This window comes from Rhamphochromis longiceps, linkage group LG5 (genome assembly GCF_057381845.1).
Source record: "Rhamphochromis longiceps isolate RC_006_pf linkage group LG5, R_longiceps_female_GT1.1, whole genome shotgun sequence".
Lineage (NCBI taxonomy): Eukaryota > Metazoa > Chordata > Actinopteri > Cichliformes > Cichlidae > Rhamphochromis > Rhamphochromis longiceps.
Window position 1 is genome coordinate 37,953,639 of NC_140561.1, and position 20,546 is coordinate 37,974,184.

Sequence of the window (20,546 nt, forward strand, 5' to 3'; positions counted from 1 at the left end):
CAAATCTGCTTCTTTGCTAAGAGTAGGCCTTTAAAAGGGCTTTAAACCAAGTGCACCCACACCCCACTGTGATGCAACATGTTGCAGTAAGACCTGCTTGGGTAACAGCTTTTCTTTTTACACCAAGAATTGCTATTTCACCACCTTAATATGCATAAATGCTGATCTCTGAGAATCTAAAGAGCATAGCTGGCAATAACTTTAATATATTCTACAGTAATACAGCTCAGATGCACTTTTTGCAAATCTAATGACTTGAGTTCATTGATTTTCATGAGGAAAACACCCTCCACCAAAAGCCCTTAAAACGCTGACAAAATGCTCAGGAATATGTTAACAGTCGGGCCTGCAAAGGAAAAGCACAAGGCAAGGAAGGGCTGTCATCTAAAGGTTTCTTCTAAAGACGAAGAGTCAGGCCAAGCAGATGCTGTATGCACGCAAACCATGAAGCAGGATTTTATCTCACAAAGTGACAAAGTCGAGATGGGAGACAAAGTCACCAAAAGTTCTATGATGTCCCATTTTGTTAACCAAATGCATCCTGTTGTGCAGGGAGAGTATGTAAAGCAAGTAAAGGGCGCTTTAGTCTTTGACTTGTTTTATAATGTGAAAGTCAAGGTGAAATGCATTAGATACCCTCTGGTGAGTGCAGCAGGTAGAGAGAAGTTTTACCTGTTTCATCTGCCAGCCATTGTCAGCATTCCTCTGGTGGCTCCCAAAGAGGAAATCAGGTGACAGCTAACGAGAAACACAAGGAGAGAAAGGAACGAGATAGAGGGAGGCAAGAAGACAAAGGCGGATTAGTATAGTTACCATATGTATACATATATATTTAATTTCAAATAAAATAACAGCCCATTTTATTTTCTGCAGAGAATGATCAAATTAAGAATCAATAACAAAAATGTAAAAACTGAGAAAACTGTACTTGTCACTATTGAAGAGAGGCAACCAGCAGTTTGGGCAAATATCACACCCATGTTAAAAAACAGGATACCGATACGATCGTTCAGTTAACTGTACAAATGAACCCAGGGCAACACTCATCTAACCGCACTCAAACTATTTTCCTCTGCCCTGCTCACATCCTGCCAGATAAAACACATAAATGCTTTTTTACTATCGCTGCTCAGACGTATTTACAGGCACACGTGTCCCTGTTCATTTTACGTTAATAAGAGGCAGATATTACTCAGTAAGAGTTACACGTTAATCGTGTAGCACTCATTTAACTCAGACACAAAGGCTCCTAGATACTGAACGGGGTTCACACCGACCCAAAAAAACACAGTCAAATGTGCTTTTTGTGAGTATAACAAAATCAGAACCATCACCTCTCATTAGGATAATATGAGTAAGTGATATCGCCACAATCGACAATTGGGTAACTTCACATGAGCTGCCAAAGCTCCAACAGTAGAATGTAGAACACACAGAAAAGTAACTCACAGCGTAGGTGCTCATTCTGACTGGATGACTGTATCCAGCTGTACCGTCCGGGCCAGCTCGTGTTTCTGTGTCTTATCTGTCGAGTTAAAGCTCTCAGCGTTCTGTCCTTTCATACCGTGACGCTCTTTCGCCTGAGTGTAAAAATGTGAAAACCATTCATCTGTCCCTTGTGCCTCAGCTCATGACTACTTCCCCATTCTAGAGGGAAGCTAGCTTTATCAGGCGATACAGACAGCCTCGTTTATAACAGCTCAGACAGGAAGGTGTGTTCTCAGCTCAATATTCATACCAGGACTTTGCTAACTTTGACACAAATACAGCTGCCCAACAGTTTTTGTTTGCAAGATCAGAGTGTGGCTTTTTCAGCAAGAAGCAACAACCATGTGTAACAACTCTCCATTATATATGAAAAAGTACAAAGAGTAAAAAAGTTCACAGTTCTGTGGTTTCTTGCTAGTTCTGCATATTTGGACTTATAGCTTTATAGTATGAGTCTGACAGTTGTTTAAACATTTTACAAATTAATAAGAAATTAAAAACAGTAAGTGGAACTGTTGAAAGTGATACGTGATGTGCCTCAAGCCAAACAGACACAGTATGCAACACTATAATTACAAAAAACAGTTTCTCGCATCACGACTCATGGCATTACAAACGCAACCAGAAGCAAACAAACGAACACTGAGACGTAGCTGGACATCCACCACCCTAAATGTTTAATTAATGTTCAATAATGTTCAGTAATCTGTACTACATTTACAAGACCACATCTGACATCTGTGACATGACAGATAGTGCTGTTGAGGAGATGTTTGAGGTCTGCCTTCTGAAAACTTTGGTAACTGCTAGTTTTTATCAATAGTAATTCATCACATTTCATAAAATGTTTTGTGCAACCTGCGAAGACACAGCAAAAGAGTGTATCTGCAAAATGAAGCAGTGAAACGACCATCATCACCCTGAAACATCACCCTGGGATTTTCAAAATTCCCAGGGTGATGTCATCAAATTAACTATTTCATCTGACTCAGAGAATTCACATGAAACAACGCAGAAGCAAATCCCTACAAGCAAGACTCAGAAAATCGTCATGTGTATAATTATCTTCATCATTTACAGATTTTTGTCAAGGTAGTTAGAAAGTACTAGGGGAAAAAAAGAAAAAATACACGTAATGCTTCTGTCTTTAACAGATGAGCTGTGTTAAAAAGGCTTTTAAAAATTAAAAGACTAGACTTTTAGAATGATCTGGGCCAACAAATAATATGGGCCACTTGGCTTTTAACACCTGGGTCATAAACCTGTGCGGCATGCAGTATGCATTGACACGTGTCACGGGTGCAGTTCCTGTTGGGTTGTATATGTACCCCAGAATAAAATGTGACACATATAGGTCAACAGTATGCATCTCAAACTGACTTGAAGGGGGGGGGGGGGGGAATCACTGCTTTGATCATGTGGGTATTTTTTTGATGAGCAACATTAAATTTGAAACACTGACGCAACAGTGAGGCAACGCAACCTTTAGATGCAAAATGCTTATCTCTAATAATCTGCATCAGGCTGCTTGCCTTGCTTCACCACGTAGATGTCGTCACAGATCCAGGGAACATGTCAATTTCAGACACTGACATCTGTTGCCTAAACTGAAAAAAAAACCTTTGCTATAGACAACAAAGTTACTTCCTCATTTGAACAGTATAAATCCTCCTTGTGTGTAACATGAAGATGAAATGAATGATGCCCTGAAAGTTTTTACTCTGACGACATCTGTGAGTTCAGGAGGTGGTTTAAGGCAGATGGTAAGTTTCACTGAGTGGTTTAAATTTAGTCCTGTTTTGTAATGTTTTGGGTTGAAAACGCTTTTCTGTCTGTCTCCGTGCGGCCCTAATAGCATGTGCTCATTTGCGGCACATCAAGAGGCGTTAGCTTGTCATTGCCTTCAGAGTTGAGCCCAATGAAACACATCATTTGAGAGAAAGGGTGTGAGAGGGCATGTAATAAATAGTTAGACAGCTAACTAGATAGCCAGATATCTAGATAGACGGACAGATTTGGTCAGTAACAATGAAACAACAAGAAAGATATAATCTCCTTTTTATGACCTTGGGGGCTGCCTATGGCTGCATGTCTGCCTGCTTTAATCTGGAGCACGATGCTGATCTTGTGCATTCTGGTTGACGCATAATATATCCATGTGAGAGAGGTGAGAGCGGTGTGTATGATATACAATCCACATTCTCCGTGATTCTGCTTTTAAAAAACTAAAATTAATAAAATAATACATGATTTAAATTTGGCTGACTGTCCCTGGATAGATGTCTCACTGTGCACCTCACATTCCAGCTCTCCCTCTATTTTTGGATTTCTTCCTGGAAGTTGCTCATTTGCGATGCTCAGTGGATCACATCCACAGTATTAAAACAGCAAAGCTTTAAGTTGGATTTCCTTTTTGAAGTTTGAGACCCACTTTCTGGTCAGTAGGGCAGACCGTGGTTCCATCCATTTTCATCCACTCAAACAATTCAGATTTGCAGGGTTGCTGGAGCCTGTCCCTGCTGACACAGGCCGAGAGGCAGGGTACGTGCTGGACAGGCCACTGGTCAATTGCACATATACACCTGCATGTTTAAATAAGGGCATGCAAATTCCAAAGTTGAGGTCCATGGTCAAATCCAAAATGTACATGTGCAACTGATGAGAAATTGATTTCCAGGAAGCTTTCTAAAAATAGCAGGAGCCGAGTAACTGGGAACAAGCCGGAGATGTGCAAAACATGAAGGCATAATTGGCTAAACTTAAATCAACCCCTTCTGCTACCATAACAGGCTGTACTCCTGTCAGCTAAGAACAAGAAACTAAAACTGAGTTTGTGTAAACTCAACAATTTACATGAGCTCAGCAAATCTGGACAGTAGAGAATTGGAAAAGATTGCCTGGTGTGATGAGGCTTAATTTCTGTTGTGATATTCAGATAGTAAGGTCAGAATGTAGTATAAATATCAGCAGTGACTCATCCAGCCTTGGATCAATGATTCAGACTGGTGTCGGTGGTTGTGTAACGGGGTGGGGAATATTTTCTTAGCACACTTTTAACCCTGAAGTACCAACTGAGCACCGTTTATTGTTGTTGACCATGCCCAATGATTTATTTATTTTCTTCATTGCTCAGCATCTCAACTCACAAACCTACTCTAGGATTACAAGCAGCATCAAAGTTGTGTCACTATAAATTAAGCTAATAGGTTTTAAATGAAATGGCTTCAATATACTTGGATGTTACTGCCTCCCCAGAAGGACAGTATACTTACCCTGTGCGTTGTTCCATTTCCTGCTGCAGTAAGGGATAGTGACAGATGGCTGGTGTCCCTGGGTAACGTCTGAGGTTGTCCTGGACCGGCCTACCAAAGGGGCAAAAAAGTATATGATATGAAACAGGAAGGGCCTTTCTTAAACTACCTATTATGAATATTAGAAGATTGGCCTCCAATGTTATTATAAATACCCATTCACAGTTTTAAATAATGATAATAAAATGTAATAAAGTTGGGACCTTTTGTCAGACTGCTCTCTACGGCAAGTAGCAAATGGTATTTTCTAATTTTTATTTATTTATTTATTTATCTTTTGCTATATTTTGAAAAATAAACGTGCTGAGGATAAGATTTCACAACTGAAACTACTTAATGTAAAAATTAAACTGACAGCAAATGCTGTTTCATGCAAAGTGAAATGCTTGACTGGTTAAAGGGAAAAAACAAAGGACATTTCCAGGAAATAAGCCAATAAACAGCTGAGCAAATAATCCTCATAAACATTCTTTTTAATTTACTGCACAAAGTGAACAAACAAAAAGGTGTGTGGACTTTGTTACATTTAGACAGAGTCAGGTTCACAGTGTCATTTGGCTTCTTCTTGTTTTCTCGTGTACATTATTCCAAGCTAACCAGTTAGTTGCTGCGGCTTAATATTAAACGTGCAATTCCTCATTTCACTTTCAGAAAAAACTGCATAGTTCTGGAAAGCGTTTCTGGCACAGTTTCAGTATGAAACACACGTTTACCTGTGGAGACTCTGCATGTACTAAACAGTTTTTCACTTATAGTATTTCTACAAGAAGAGACAAGTAAACATGAATGTAACCAAAATTTTCTGCAGAGCTTGTCATGTTGAAGTTAAAGAAGTTAAAGGCAGAGTTCAACAGCACAAAGAGAGCTGCTTATTTAGTTGATTAAAGTCCAAAAACTAAAATCTGAAACAGAGGCAAGAAGACCCCAAAATGTTACAAAATCAAGGTAAATCAGGAATCAAAGAATTAACGAGAAGGAAAAAGAAACAGGTGAGTCTGATCGAGGATAATGAGACGGGAAGTAAAACGAAAAGCAAATCACAAGACATAAGTTGTGCTTTCCAAGAAGTACGTTTTATTTTGGTGACAAAATAAAACAGGAAGTAGCTGAACACTTATTTGAGACACTAAGGGCTTTGTACTGTATACCCACGCAACGTGCGTATCATAAATGAATGTAGATGAGTGATGTGTTACCAGCAGGGAAACAACCAATGGTGGGCATGCTGGGGTCATGCCACAGGGAAACACTAGCAAACAAGCAATGGAACTCACAGAATCCTAACCAAGGTACTGAGCAAGAAAATCAAATGTAACAATAAACCTATGAACCTATGTAAAATTATAATTTAAAAAAAAAGAAACAAAAAACCCTCAAAATACCCAGCACAATGCCACTGCTTCTGTATGGGGAAAAGGACTTCTGGAAAGTTTTTGGATCACAAGAAAACACCAGATAATTTTAAGTTCAATGTGACCCTTTGCCAACGAGAGAACATGCATAGTATCGATCTCTCCTGCTGTGGATGTGTGATCGCCGTGTCTTCAATGCTCTGTCTACGTAAAAAGAAAAAATGACAACCAAGCCTTTTTTTAATGAAAAGGTCCCTTTTAGTGCTGATACAGTCAAACCATTTGAGCATATAAATGAGCATTCTCTTTCATTTGTACACCCTGACCCTCTTCTATGGTCTCTCTTATGAGAAGACACTTTCATTAAACTCTGGAAACTGGATTAAGGGAGGAAGAGTGAACACTGAAGGATTTCCTGTTGAGATGGATATTTTACCTGGTTGGTATATTGACCACGGGCCCGGCGAGGAGGTTTCCAGGACCTTTCTTTGGTAATGCTGTTGACATAGTACCATCTGCCTGTGGTCGCGTCACAGTACTGCTCCCATAGGCCCAAGATCTGAAGAGGCTGCTCACCTGGAGCGGGGCTAGGTGGCTCTGGCTGTGACTGACGCTTCTCTGTCTGCTTTTCAGTATAAAGTGGAGAGTCCTGCCAGGACAGCTGGGAGAGATAAGACTCTGTTGGAACCTTTTATGTATAAATAATAACAAGGGAAAGGAGAAAAGATAAGAGGGAAGGAAGTAGAGAAAGAGAGCCAAAGTGAAAAGTGTATAAGAAGGAAAAATGTGAAATTTAAATGTAAAAGTTGCTCAGGAAGGAATAAATATTGCATTATGAAGGAACTTGAGGAACTCTGCCTCAAACCAAAACACAACCTTCACAGACATATTGTGTACAGTAGTTGAGTTTATCTGGCAGGAGGATCATATACAAGTACCACATCGCACAGGATGCTTTATGTAAGACAGAAACTGCCAAAATCTGCTAATGAAATTAAAGATTAATATGCAAAGATTTAAAATGCAAATTAATAAAAACATGAACTAAATAAATTAATCAAACGGAAAATAAAATAGTAAGAAAAAAATAGAATGTAATGTAAACGGTTCCTATGTAGCACTTTTCTACCCTGAGCACTCAAAGTACTTTATACAACTTGCCTCATTCACCCATTCATACAATCACTGTTTACTCTTGTTTTTCTACACAAGTCTTTACCATTTAACATTAATTCCATACATTAAAGGTAAAATGGTAAATTCTCAGGTTTTACATATCGTGACAAAAAATATTCAAAAATTTTCTAAATACAACCTCAGATGTAATACAAAACCTGACATGTTAGAGTGGGATTATTCTTTTAACAAAAGCTAAACTAAAATGCAGAAGTAGTGTGCACACCCTTCCCATTTTCATAGGAATTAAGAGGATAAGTCGCAGATAGGTGGTGCTAATCAGACACACTTGATTAAGTGGTCATCGGCAAGAAGGTCTGGAGCATTCTGGTGAGTGTTAAAACAATGCTACAATCTTGGTGCACGTCCCAGCAAATTGTCCCCAAAGCTCCACACTCTACAAGCCTCAGTGACGGTCGATAAAACCACAAGCCTCTGCAACAATGTCCTTCGAACAGACAAAACAAAAATTGGAGATGTCTGGTCATAATGCACATAAGTGCCACATGTAGAAAAAATCAAACACCTCATACCAGCTGTCAGCACAGTAGTGGAGGCGTGGTCATTTGGTCTTGTTTTCAAGTCACAGGACCTTCACACCTTGCAGTCACTGAGATGACATGAAAGCTTCTGAATACCAAAGCATGCTTGAGTCAAACGTGAGGCCATCTGTCCAACAACTAAATGTTCACTGAGACTGGGTCAACAGGATGATGACCCCAAGCTCACCAGCAAATTATAACAGAATGTCAGAATGTCAAAGTCAAGAGCGCAACCTGATTAAAATGCTGTGGTGAGACCTTAAGAGAGCTGTGCAAAAACGAATGCCCACAAACCTCAACAAACTGAAGCGATGCCCTAAAGAAGCGACGGCTGAAATTCCTCCAAATCATGTGAGACACTGATAAAGTCATACAGAAAACAACTACTTCAACTTACTGCTGCTAAAAGTGGTTCCACAAGCAACTGAGTCATGTTTTTTTTTTCCCCACACACTGCTTCTGTATTTTGGGTTAGTTATAAATCATGACATAGCACAATACGTCATATGTTGTTGATCATCTCAGGCTTCATTTACCTCATTTTAAGACCTGGTAAAAACATTTTTTTTTCATGATGTCTTCGTATGTAAACCTTTAAAAGAACTTAAAGAAATGAAAGAGGGTATGCTTTCTTTTTACCATGACTAGTATGAAGTTAACTGACTTTTGGAGGCATCCTTATTTAACTTTTAATGCCTAAAATGTCTGCATTTTACTCCAAATTGTTACTCAAGTATTCTTACTCAACAACTCAACTATGGCGTATGAATAAAAAATAAGTGCACAGACTGGAAACGACTAACAGCAGATTGTTGTGGCTTCAACAAAGGCAGTCAGAAATCCCATACAGAAGAGACGAGAAGAGACTGAAATCCCATATAAAGCAATAAACAGAAAAAAATTAATCCTCTTATTACAGAATAACCTGCCATTGTAATAATCTGCACTCACCCTGGCAGAGAGCACTAAAGAAGCAGTTACAAGAGAAGGAGCTCTATAAATCCACTTAAATGAATTTGAAGCACTAAAGATCATTTTTGTATCAAATATAGCTGAAGCATAATTCAGAAACTGATTGACTTACAAGCTGGTTGATCCCTGTTACGTAACACTGCCTTTCAGTTATTAACTGAAGGAGCATGGTGTGTGTGATGGGCAACGTGATGGTAGTTTACTCCAGGGGGCAGTAGTGAGCCTTTGTGTCACCCGAAGCTTCCTGTCCCACTGCTTACTTCTGTCTACCTCAGCAGATATAGCAAAACATCTTTCTTAACAAAGTCAAACAGAGCCATGTTTTACTACTGTGATCCTGTGCTGTAGCAGAAGCCTGAACATGCACATTAAATGTATTCAGCAAGTAAATGAATTCTCAAACAAGAAAATCAAGAATAAAGACAACATGAATCCAATCCCATATTCCCAAAACACTTTTTGACATTTTGTTTTGCCTTAAAATGAAAAGTAATTATATCAGACCTAATTGATTTCTCTCTCGTGTCTCCTACTTGCTTGATTTATAAACTGCACAAAAGAAAGAAAGTATACTTTATTGATCCCCGTGGGGAAATTCCTCTCTGCATTTAACCCATTCACTCAGTGAAGCAGTGGGCAGCCATTGGGCGCCTGGGGAACAGTGTGGAGGGACGGTACCTCGCTCAGGGGTACCTCAAGATCAGTTCGGTGGATTCAGTGGATCATGGGGCAACCACTCTACCTACTGAGCTATCCCTACCCCAAAAGAGCCGTTATCAGTGTTATTAATCATAAATATGTTTTGCAACCATTGTTTTTATCTATTAAAGTGAAACTGTCACACCAGTGACATCACCTGTAGTGTATATTGTTGAGCTGTTTGAACATAAGACACTGTTGTGCATCATTTCTTTCTCTCTTTCTCTTTATTTTACACCACCTCCTCATCATCATCTCTAGTTATACTCAGTGGACAAATATTAAGAGTTGGTCGCTCGCTATGACGCTATCACAAAATAACATAACCATGAAAGAGAAGTAAGCACTTGTACTAAATATATAAGGACTGACGTGTTGTAAAAATGTGCTTGGTGCAGCAACTAATTTGTGTAACATTTAAATTTTGATGGTTCGTTTCTGCGGCTGGGAAAAGTTTCGGGAAGGAAATTGTTGCAGATGTGAATTTATGAATGCAGTTAAATGTAGGAACGTGGTATAATTTGTGCACCCGCGCTTTGCTTGAACGGTCGAGTTTCTGTGGGTACAAAAGTCTAGACAGTGGATGATGCAGCTGTGCATGACTGTATGTGGTGTTCAGACTATTGCTCCTTTTCCTTTTCGGTGTTGTTGTAGATTTGCTGGTGTGTTTGGAAATCATCTTCCTATTGCATGAGCCAATTTCAGCCACATTTTAGCTGTCAGACAGAGGGCCTCACGTTTGACTCGAGCATATTTTGGTAAACAGATGAGTTCATCTTCAGCTTAGTAACTGCAAGATCCTGTGTCTGCAGAATAAACCCAAATCATCACCTCTCCACCGCCATGCTTGACACCTGCTATAAAGTGTTGGTGCTGATATGCTGCTTTTAGTTTTTACCAAATGTGGTACTGTGCATTATGGCCACCACTCCAAAGTATACTGATGCAGAAACCTTGTAGGGTTATCAGATGCAAGTTTGCAAAGCAAAGCTGCGCTAACATGTTCCTTTCTGCAGACGCCCATATTTTTCAGTCGTTTTGTAATTATATTGCCATGAAGTTCTGCTTTTTATAGGGGTGTTCACACTTGCTGATCAAGTGTATTTGGTTAGCAGCAGTTGGCTCCTACTTGCCCTGTTATTTCCTATAGAAGGAAAAAGGGCGTACTTAGTTTTTCATGGGACTGCATAGAGTGGTGTGAAAACGCTCTTTTCCACATGATTGCATGTGGTAAGTTGTATTTGACGAACAATCTCATAACAGAGTTTTGATCTTATTTTATCTCATGTGCATTATTTTTTCCAGCGTGTAGCATCATACGAAATCTCTTATTGTTGCCTCTGCTGACCCACTGCTTCTCCACGTATGCAAATGACCTCTGCTGAGCCCTGACCATAACACCATGGAACACATATAGGCTAAATGTGACAGTGAGTTTCAGCTTATGAGTCAGCATCACTTCAAAGGCTTGCAGGCACATTCCACAATTCTCTGGAAAGCCTACATACATGTGGAAAGCATTATGGCACCATATCAATGCCAATTGCTTTTGAACACCATGTACAACAATCAATCACAGTAATTATCTTGTGGTTTGTAATGAAGCAATATCTAATGCCTCAAACAAATTACCATAAAAATACTGTTTAAATAGATTTCTCGCCCCTGCAGGACAAAAAGATAAATTAAGCTGAAATTCATCATCACTGTGGCAGCACTTACAAGGAGGCCTGGCAGGAATGTGTGGTTAGAGAGTGTTTTCTGGTTGATAAACAGGGAGTTATGACCTGAATGTGGCTGCAATAATCCTGCTTACTGGTATTAAAGGCTCGAAAGAACATGGTCCTCAGAGAGTGAGAGGAATAGACACGGAGACAGACTGGCTGGAAGAGAGATTGGAGATAAAAAACAAAAAAGGGAGGACTGTCATTTCCACTGAGATCACATGTACCCACAGTTACAAGTGTCTTGTGGAAGCACGGTTCAGTCGGAGGAAAAGTCTATTTGGACAGACAGTTGGGATGCTAAGCTGTGGGAGTTTCCCACTTGCAGAAGAATAACCTTGAGTATTTGTCTCACCAACAAGGCCTTGTGTAATACCTTCTGATGTAACACTGGGAAGCTCTGGCGTCACCACAACTTGATTGCTGCTCTAGGAGGATTATTAAGGTCAAACACTAATATAAATAAAAACCAGCCACTGTTGCCGCAGCTGATCTTAATCATTATGTGGGATTCAAAAAAGACGCATTAGGATTTTTCTATTTTTATCGTCCTGTGGTATTCCTGTAGTTGTTTGCTTCTACTAATATTGAAATCATATATTTTATCAGATGAATTCAGCTAAATGAAAAAAATTCCAACAGTATAGTACAGACATCAGTAATTACCCCATACACGGGGTCAAAGTTAAAGGTGCCGATGCTGTCCTTTGCTACACTTTATCCAGCTGTCTTTAACATTGATGGAAAGAATGTAGCAGACGCAGCTATAAATCTTACAATTTGTCTTTTAATCTTTTATATTGTTGTGTTTGATTTATTCCAATTTTACTTGATTAGTCACAGCAATAGCTGGATCCTATCCCAGGGATAGGTAGGGTACACCCTAGACAGGTTGGCAGCCTGTTGCAGGGCCAAGACAGACAGAAAACCAGTCGCGCGCACATTTACCTATGACCCATTTAGAATCACCAATTAAACGGAGATATGACCTTTGCATGAGATTAAAGACTTTGCCAATGACAGGAGTTTAAAATTACATCACTTCATTCAATCTGAGTTGCATGTCATTTTCCATCATTTACCTTCACTGTTTAATCCAGAAGTATGAGGATGATAAGTGACAACTGTCCAACAGCTAGCTGTGGGCTATCAGATTTAAAGAACTGCTGCCTTTAAGTTTAACTGTTTGCTGACAGAGTGCTTGATTTATCCGTTTTGTTGCCTCGACCTTCTTTTTGGCAAACTTATACAAACGTCATGTGGACTGCTTTTCAGAAACGTACAGTGCTGTGGAAATTAAATGTCTGTCAAAGTTAAATACGTGATTTTTTTTAAACAAGCATTCATCATTTAAAAAAAAACTTGAGTAGAGGTTCAGAAGTCTGAGTAGATGAGTACCAAATGTCACCTATGACCCCGGGCCTCGGACCGGTACCGGTCCGTGAGTCGTTTGGTACCGGGCCACGAGAGTTGAGGCTCAGGTGTGAAATGTATGGTTTTCAGGGTTATTTTGTTATCGTTTTTATCGTTAACTCAGTTTTCCTGGGTCTTTCACGTGTGTTATGAATAAATCTTCATTTTTTCGGTACCGGTACTGGTTTTATTTTGTTGTATTTATCCGCGACACCTTAAAGGCCGGTCCGTGAAAATATTGTCGGGCATAAACCGGTCTGTGGCGCAAAAAAGGTTGGGGACCGCTGACCTATGATATCATTACAGGGTTGTGATCTTTGCTTTCCTGTGCTTGTCCACTGTGTATCACTCTCACAGGGCCAAAGTGTCTAAAAAACCCCAGTCAAATAAATCTAAACAAAACTACAGCAAAGGCCAAAAACTACTAATATATACTAATACAGTCAAACTTGGTGACAGAAAGATGAGAGAAAAAATCATTTCCTTTCAACACCACAAGAGCAAAAAACTAATGTTTACATCTATATTCAGGGGTGCACTTAGGTGGGCCGCAGGTGCGCATTCGCTGTCAAAATAAAAGACGCGCACCAGATAAGACGTTGCAACGCGCGTTTGCGTCCATATAAAAAGCACTGTTTTTGTCCGCTAGAGTGGGATTTTCATGGCACATTCTGCACCACATCTCTGTGTGTTCATCATTTGTTTGAAGCCAGCTCACCTCCTGCAACCACTTTTCTGAGAATACGAGCTTCTTTTGCGGTTCGGACTCCTTCTGACATTTCTTTGGAGGTGGAGGAACACCAAAGTAATTGCTTAAAGGAGCTTGCTTCTTCGACATCTTTAAGAGTTCAAAAAACTTTTGTCCTCCTCCAGAAAATCTTATGTACGCAAATGCGCGTTGCAACTTCTTATCTGGTGCGCGTCTTTTATTTTGACAGCGAATGCACACCTGCGGACCACTTATGTGCACCCCTGTCTATATTATTGATATTACCATCTTTGCTGCCAGGATTTATGAAACTGTCACTAAGTGTAAAAAAAGTGAATTTTTCAAAGAGCTTCCTAAAATACAGCACAACAGAAATCATAGCAGACAAACTAGTCGCAAATACAGTGCTGCAAAAGTCTTCGCCTTTTCTTTTTTGTTGGGTTTTTTGACTCGACCTACCTGCAGATGGTTGTTCTTGCCTGAAGCTCCTGCTACGTCCCATTGGCTACAAGACTTCTTGGGAATCCTGTGGTTTGTGCGACTGCTGAAGCCACCGCCCACCTCATCATACGGATTCTCCATCAGGTTTTCAGGCAGGTTGTTTGAGCTCTGGCTCCGGGTGATTGTGGGAACTACCCTGGAATTTGTAGGTGCTGTTTCTGCTGTGGAAGTAGCTTGAGACCCAGGGACCATAAGGTGGCCTGATGAGGAGGTGGGTGAGTTGGAAGCAAAGGTGAATCCAGAAAGGGGCAAAGTTGGGAAGTGACCTCTATCCACGCTGGTGTTGTTTTTCAGACCTTGGAAGACACTGTTGGAGTTGAGGTTTTCCATGGAGTGATAGAGGAGTTTGTTCACTGCAGGAGAAGATGAAAAAAACGAATACTTCCACATTTGTTCTAAACTTATTTGTCTGTAAGTGCAAAAGCGACACAGCCAGCTTTGTAACTAAAAAGCCTCAACCACAGGTAATTTTAGTAACTGCCTCTGACATACTTTAACTTGCACTTTACCTTGGCGCTGTTCATTATTTGTAGCTCCGGTTGCGCTGGGAGACAGCGACACTCGCGGCAGTATCCTAAAGTTGGTGTTCAGTGAGGCAGTTGCAGTCAGCCGCTGAGGGGAGGGCATGGGCGCGATAGGTACCTCGGTCACATACGTGGCAGGAACATACAGCGGCTTTGCTTTACTGGCTGCCCCGATCCTCCGCACCTGTCAGAGAACAAACAGAATTCCAAAGGCTTTCTCTCTTTTCTGCTACATAAATGCTTTCAGTCCAACCAAGCGGCAACAAACAGCTGAAGGCTGAAGGGGTTGCGGAAATGTTTAATGATACAGCTCATTTTGACATCAAGCACATGCAACGAGTATACCCGCAACTTCCTTTTTAAAAAAATAACATCCTTTTTCTCAGCCCACATCATTTAATGAGCTCAGTGGCTAAAGTGAACAATAACTGAGTAGTTTTTCCAGTGTAAGAGTTACATCTGAATAGCCAGTGTGCAGTATTTTTTCCTTTGATGTGACCGGATGTGCGTTACAGTTGTGAGTACTCTTGCCTCATAGAGAGGAGGTTCTCGGTTTGAATCATGTGGCCGGCTGGGGCTTTTCTGTGTTGAGTGTGCGTTTTCATCCGTGCTTTGAAGTCATCGTGGTGTCAGTTAAATACATGTGTACATCGTTCATTCATCGTCGGCTCACTGTTGTGTTCCAGTCTACTGCTGTATTTTATGCAACAGATGACCATTTAAATATTTAGAGCTACTTTTAAATTCACAATGTAACCCAATGTGACAAAGCATACCTTTTTTAAGAAACACACACACGGACACAACTTTGATCTTGGAGTTAAGCACCTTAAATAACTAAAGCGTGAATACAAATGAGCCGTATTTTGTAGCCCATCATCAACTGTATCTTTTTATGCACAAAAGGTAAAAACACTAAAGTTGTATCCTCCGCCATAGCTCCTCTGGCAGGCCTCCTTTCTCCTCGGCCCTCACGCTTCTGGGTTCATTTTACGAACAGAGACATCCTTCAACACGGCATACCAAGACTGATTTCTAGGTCACAGACAGGAAGATGGAGGAGAAAGGAGACATACAGGCACAAAATAGCTAAAAGGAGAAAAGTCGCTAGACTGTGGTGCAACGTTTTACATGTAAATCTATTGTAGTTGTACAATATAGGACAGGCCTGCCATTGTTGCTATTTCTTAAACTAAACAAATTTCACAATTTGGACAGAAGTCAGGATTGAATTTAACCTACAGGCAGTTTATTTTGAGGCAGTTCTAGATACACGGTGCCCACAATGTAAAGTTACTCATTAAAATTTGTTTTTACTGTAAAAATATTATTGTTATGTATATGAAAGATGGACATAGGACTATGATGCCCCCCACTGGTTTCTAAAGTTTCAACATTGGCTAGAGTGTTGTCATTCAATCCGATATCACAGGATATCACAGCAAAGAGTGTAACTGAAAAACTGGTCCACTGTGTGGATGTCATATTTTATCAGACATCTAGTTTAATCGTTTCTAGCATAAAAGGAGCCTGGAATGTCCTTCATACCCACCTTGGTCACGAGCGACTTGTTGGATTTAAATATATAATCTCTCCCTGATGGTACTGTAACGTAAGCATGCGTGTCCGTTTCACATTTAAGGCAGCCAATGCATGATATCCACACAGTGGTCCAGCGCGTCTATCACACACTTTTCCATTAAAGTGTATGCATCAGTTCATGGTTAAGGTGCATCACTAGAGACAGACATGTATGCTAATTAATGCTAAATATGTTTAATCTTTACAGGCTTGGGGAAACCTGCAGTCAGCTGAGACTGAAGAAGTCACCTGGATGAGTGACGAAACGTTTCTCCCACTGAAAATGCTACATCCAGATGAACAGAATCAACCTTTTGGGATTTACCTACCTGGATGATTGAGTATGCATCAAGACACCCCAATGTTAAGGCTTACTAAAGTTTGAAAGAATGAGTTGTAACAAAATAACCTCATGCAAATGTGTTCTATAGGACCATATAAGTGAGAGACCCAATCTGTTTCTGTATCGGGCTGTAAACATGTTTCTTTCTACTGTAAAGGAAGGAAGTCTTTGTCACTTATGTGTTGACATCCTTTTTTAGCCCTGCAACATCTTCTAAGGCTTCTAGTAAAATATGAATTTATCCTTCTCAGAAACCTACAGTATGTTGCTCTATTTATACATGTTTTTGTTTTCATGACATTTATGAGTCCACTGACGCAAAAGACAGAGAAAATGAAAAAAAAATTCTCACCTGCCACCAATCAGCGTTCGTCTTCTTCAGGAGAATGAAGCGTTCACCTTCCCGTATGCAAACCTGCCGTCCGTCTGCTCCACGGTAGCTGTAGTCATACTGGGCCTCGAGGACCACTGTACCACTGGGGACTCCACACACCGTCATCCCCCTGCTGTTCACTACAGATCCTGCAGCAGGCTGCTGATGACCAAAAGAGCGCCGCCAAGAACCAGAGAGCATGGCTTTCCCACAGTCCTGTTCAGCAAGCTTTGCTGGAAGTATGCTGATCTGTGATTTGAGTTGGGACAGTGCAGGGTAGGCAAGACAGGAGCCAGGACTTTGCCATGCTCTGAAACAGGCACATGGACAGACAAACACAGTGTGAGAGAGAGGGAGAGATTACCACAGCTGTGAGAGAACAATGTAGAAATGTCACCTGGTGCTGTGCAGGTTCAAAGAGAGCGAATCTGAATCCTTTCAGAGCTAAAAATGGAAGTCTGCATTAAGCTGTTGAAAATCACCAAGCTATAAAAAATATCTCTATTTTAGAGTTGGCAGGGTTTTTCTCTTTGTGAAATTTCTCTTTCAAGTCATCTCATCCAATTGTCTTTTCTGTTTTGCATCAATGTAAAATTTATATTTTTACATTTTGGAATTTGCATTGGTCCTTACATTAAGCAAGACTTTATTTTGATCTTTAGGCATTTATTGCATTTTTTTTATTTACTAACAACTGGCTTTTAATAATCCACCAACTGCACAAAAATAGCTCAGTGACGGCATGGATCACTGCAATAACATTCACAAATGAATAAAATAAACTTTTCTTTCCCACTTCCTATTTTGCTATATTTAGTAGACAAGCAGGAGGATGAAGTGCTGATATTTGTACACAACCACAGTGCACCACTTTTCTATTGTCCTTTCATCCTGTTAGAAGAGACCCATGTGAGTGAATAGCTCATGCGTATGGAAGATGTAAGGAGCGCAGTATACCTAAAATAGCATCTGTCTCCATCTCTCCACCTGAGCCAGCATCCCTAAGCTAAACCCTTGCTTTATGCAGCCAAGACCCGCTTACATAAGAAAACATCTAACTTTCTGCCAGACACATAGAAATACAGCCTCACACACTGACAGTAAATACACCCACCATCCCTACAAGCAAATCTGCAAACACACGAGCATGAACAGAAGGGGAACATCCCGAGCTACGTAGCAACAGTCAGACCTGCTGTACCTCACGTCACTGAGGATGGGAGAGTCCAGGGATGCTGGACAAGACGAGAAAGGAAAAGGTCTGGAAGCTGGGGATAAGCCAAATGATACAACAAGACCACATTGTTAGAGCTAGGTGAGAAAATAATAAAACCAGAGTAGTAGAGGAATGGAAGAAGCTTAACAGAGCTGTGAGTTGATGTGAGGGTGGCCAGGGATAGCTGGCTGAACCTTGATAATCCGACTGTTATTAAAGCACGGGAAAGAATATGTAACCCCCCACGGCTATAGAGAATTGCAGTAAAACCCGTCTGTAACAGCATATGGGTGGAAGAACTGCCTGCCTGGAAGACAGTCTGGCTAACACTAGCAGGAAGTGCACTGGAAGGCACACAGGAGCATTTCATCAAAATGTAATGAATCTGAATAAAAGCCATACCACGTTATGAATAGAATAGCTAAAGAGACATCGGCTAACGTCCCTTTTGCACATTAGAAAAATGGGAAGCAATTTAAATTGCGAAGTAGCTATTACGCATTGATTATCACATAAAACTATTTTGCACGCCTTCAAATTAATATTCTTTTACTATATGAAGCATTTTATGAAAAGTGCAATACAAGAGATGAGAATTGCTGAAAAATAGAGTTTTACTGTATACACAAGCTGAAAAATAAATCATAGCTGTTGTTAATATTCACTCACCGACCACTTCTTTAGGTACGCCTGTTCAACTGAAATATATGATAAGCCAATAACATGGCAGCAAAATGCATTTAAGCATACACACATGGTAAAGATGACCTCCTTAAATTTTAAATGAGGATGACGGAGGATCAGGAAGTGATTTAAAGGACTTTGAGCGTGGAAGATGGGCTGATCCGAGTGTTTCAGAAACTGCTGATTTATTGAGACCATCTCTAGTGTTTACAGAAAATGGTTAGGAAAATAGAAAATACCCAGTGAGCTACAGTTCTCTAGGTGACAATACTTTGTTGATGCCAACGGAGGATGTCCAGACTGCTTTAAGCATATAAGAAGGCAACAATAGCTCAAACACCTGCTGACTGCAACCAAAGTATGTAGAAGAGATCTTTCAGAATACACAAAATATTGAAGTTAGAAGCAGATGGGATACAGCAGCAGAAGACCACACTGGATGTAGGTTAACAAGAGGAAACTGAGGCTACAAATCATGTTGGCTTTCCTGATTGTACCAGTGGTTTAGGCTGTTGGTGGTAGTGTGATAGTGTGGGGGATATTGGGGCCCCTAATACCAACCAGTCATTGTTTAAACACCACAGTCTACCTGAGTAATTTTGATGACAAATCTGCAGCAACTGTGTGATGCTATCGCATTGATATGGACCAAGATCTCAGAGGAATGTTTGCACCTTGTTGAATCTGTGCCACAAGTAAGACAGTTTTAAGGACAAAAGGGGATCCAACCTGATACTAGAAAGATGTACCTAATAAAGTGGGCAGTGGAGAAATATTTAGAAATATGACTGCGTTTATAAATCTTTTTTAATTGTCTGGTGTTCATAGACGTCTTTGCTAGAAAAAGCAAACACTGATGCTAGAATGTATTCTGACTGGTAATGCAGTAATTTCATCTAAAAATACACCTGGGAGTAGGGCTGGGCCATATTATACCGTTCACGGTAATACCGGTATAATGTTAGGCAACGATAGGAAAATGAAATATCGCGATAGAATATGAGTAAAACGCGCATGCGCAGTGCCTTTGTGTTCATACGCACATGGCTGATTGTTGAGTGAAACAGATGAACCAGAATTGGTTTGTAAAAATGGTGCAACTTCAGTGATGTGGAACTGGTTTGGTGTTTGTCCGTCAGATACACAACAAAGCACATTTTTTTGCAGAACATGCAAGCGGCCGTTGTTATTGTTGTATTTGTCGGACTAAGATGCTCTTAAATCTGGGAGTAATCTGGGTCCTAAACTCAGTACACTTCAGGTCAAACAAACACTGCAGCATCACTGAGAGTTAACTGTCTAAATTCTTTCATCTTTAATAAAACGATCAGCATTGCTGCTTTACCAGGTGTAACAATTCAGTTTAACTTCCAGGCATCCATGAAAACAAAATTTATTACATTTAACGGAGTTAGAAGTTAGCAGGAAGCTAGCGGAAGTTAGCTCGCTAGTTTCGCTAGTTACCTAAGCATGATATAGCATGTTCTGACTGAGAGATTTCTGAAAAAATTCAAACGTACAGCTCTGCTATCACTTCCAACATAAATGAAGGCAGGAAACTAAACAGCAGTGACGTTTGTAGGGTTACTGAAGTTGGGCTAGCTGGTATATAATGATGTGCTACGTGATCGCTAGCGACACAGCTATGTTAGCATAACATAAACAGTGAAGCTGGAGGATGAACACTAAGGTTCCTCATGGTTAGAGACAAATGCAATCGCATGGCAGGATGCTGTAAACGGACCAAACGTCAGTCAGGAGAACAACTGAGATAATCCATCCACAATAGAAGGTTAGTCATTAATATACTGCAACAACATGGGAATAGAGCAGCTGCCAGAGAATTCAACATTAATGAATCAATGGTACAGAAGTGGAGGAAGCAAGAAGAATGAGTTTAATAAAGTTTGATTTATCTGACTGCTTTTTTTCGCTTAA

At 40.3% G+C, this 20,546-nt stretch overlaps 1 protein-coding gene across 5 annotated transcripts in view; it reads right to left on the reverse strand.

Moving 5' to 3' along the window:
- arhgap9 (Rho GTPase activating protein 9) overlaps positions 1-20,546 on the reverse strand; it is a 46,877-nt gene that overhangs the window by 16,223 nt on the left and 10,108 nt on the right. For 3 of the 5 annotated variants that reach the window (XM_085407535.1, XM_085407532.1, XM_085407533.1), the window contains 6 exons: positions 16,688-17,018; positions 14,397-14,595; positions 13,846-14,240; positions 6,588-6,839; positions 4,761-4,850; positions 673-738 (listed from right to left, as the gene is read on the reverse strand). In XM_085407535.1, the coding sequence (XP_085263661.1) occupies positions 673-738; positions 4,761-4,850; positions 6,588-6,839; positions 13,846-14,240; positions 14,397-14,595; positions 16,688-16,909 (1,224 nt within the window). In that variant the 5' untranslated portion in view covers positions 16,910-17,018. The remainder of the gene's footprint in view (positions 1-672; positions 739-4,760; positions 4,851-6,587; positions 6,840-13,845; positions 14,241-14,396; positions 14,596-16,687; positions 17,019-20,546) is intronic. The other 2 variants (XM_085407534.1, XM_085407536.1) reach the window with 2 other exon arrangements.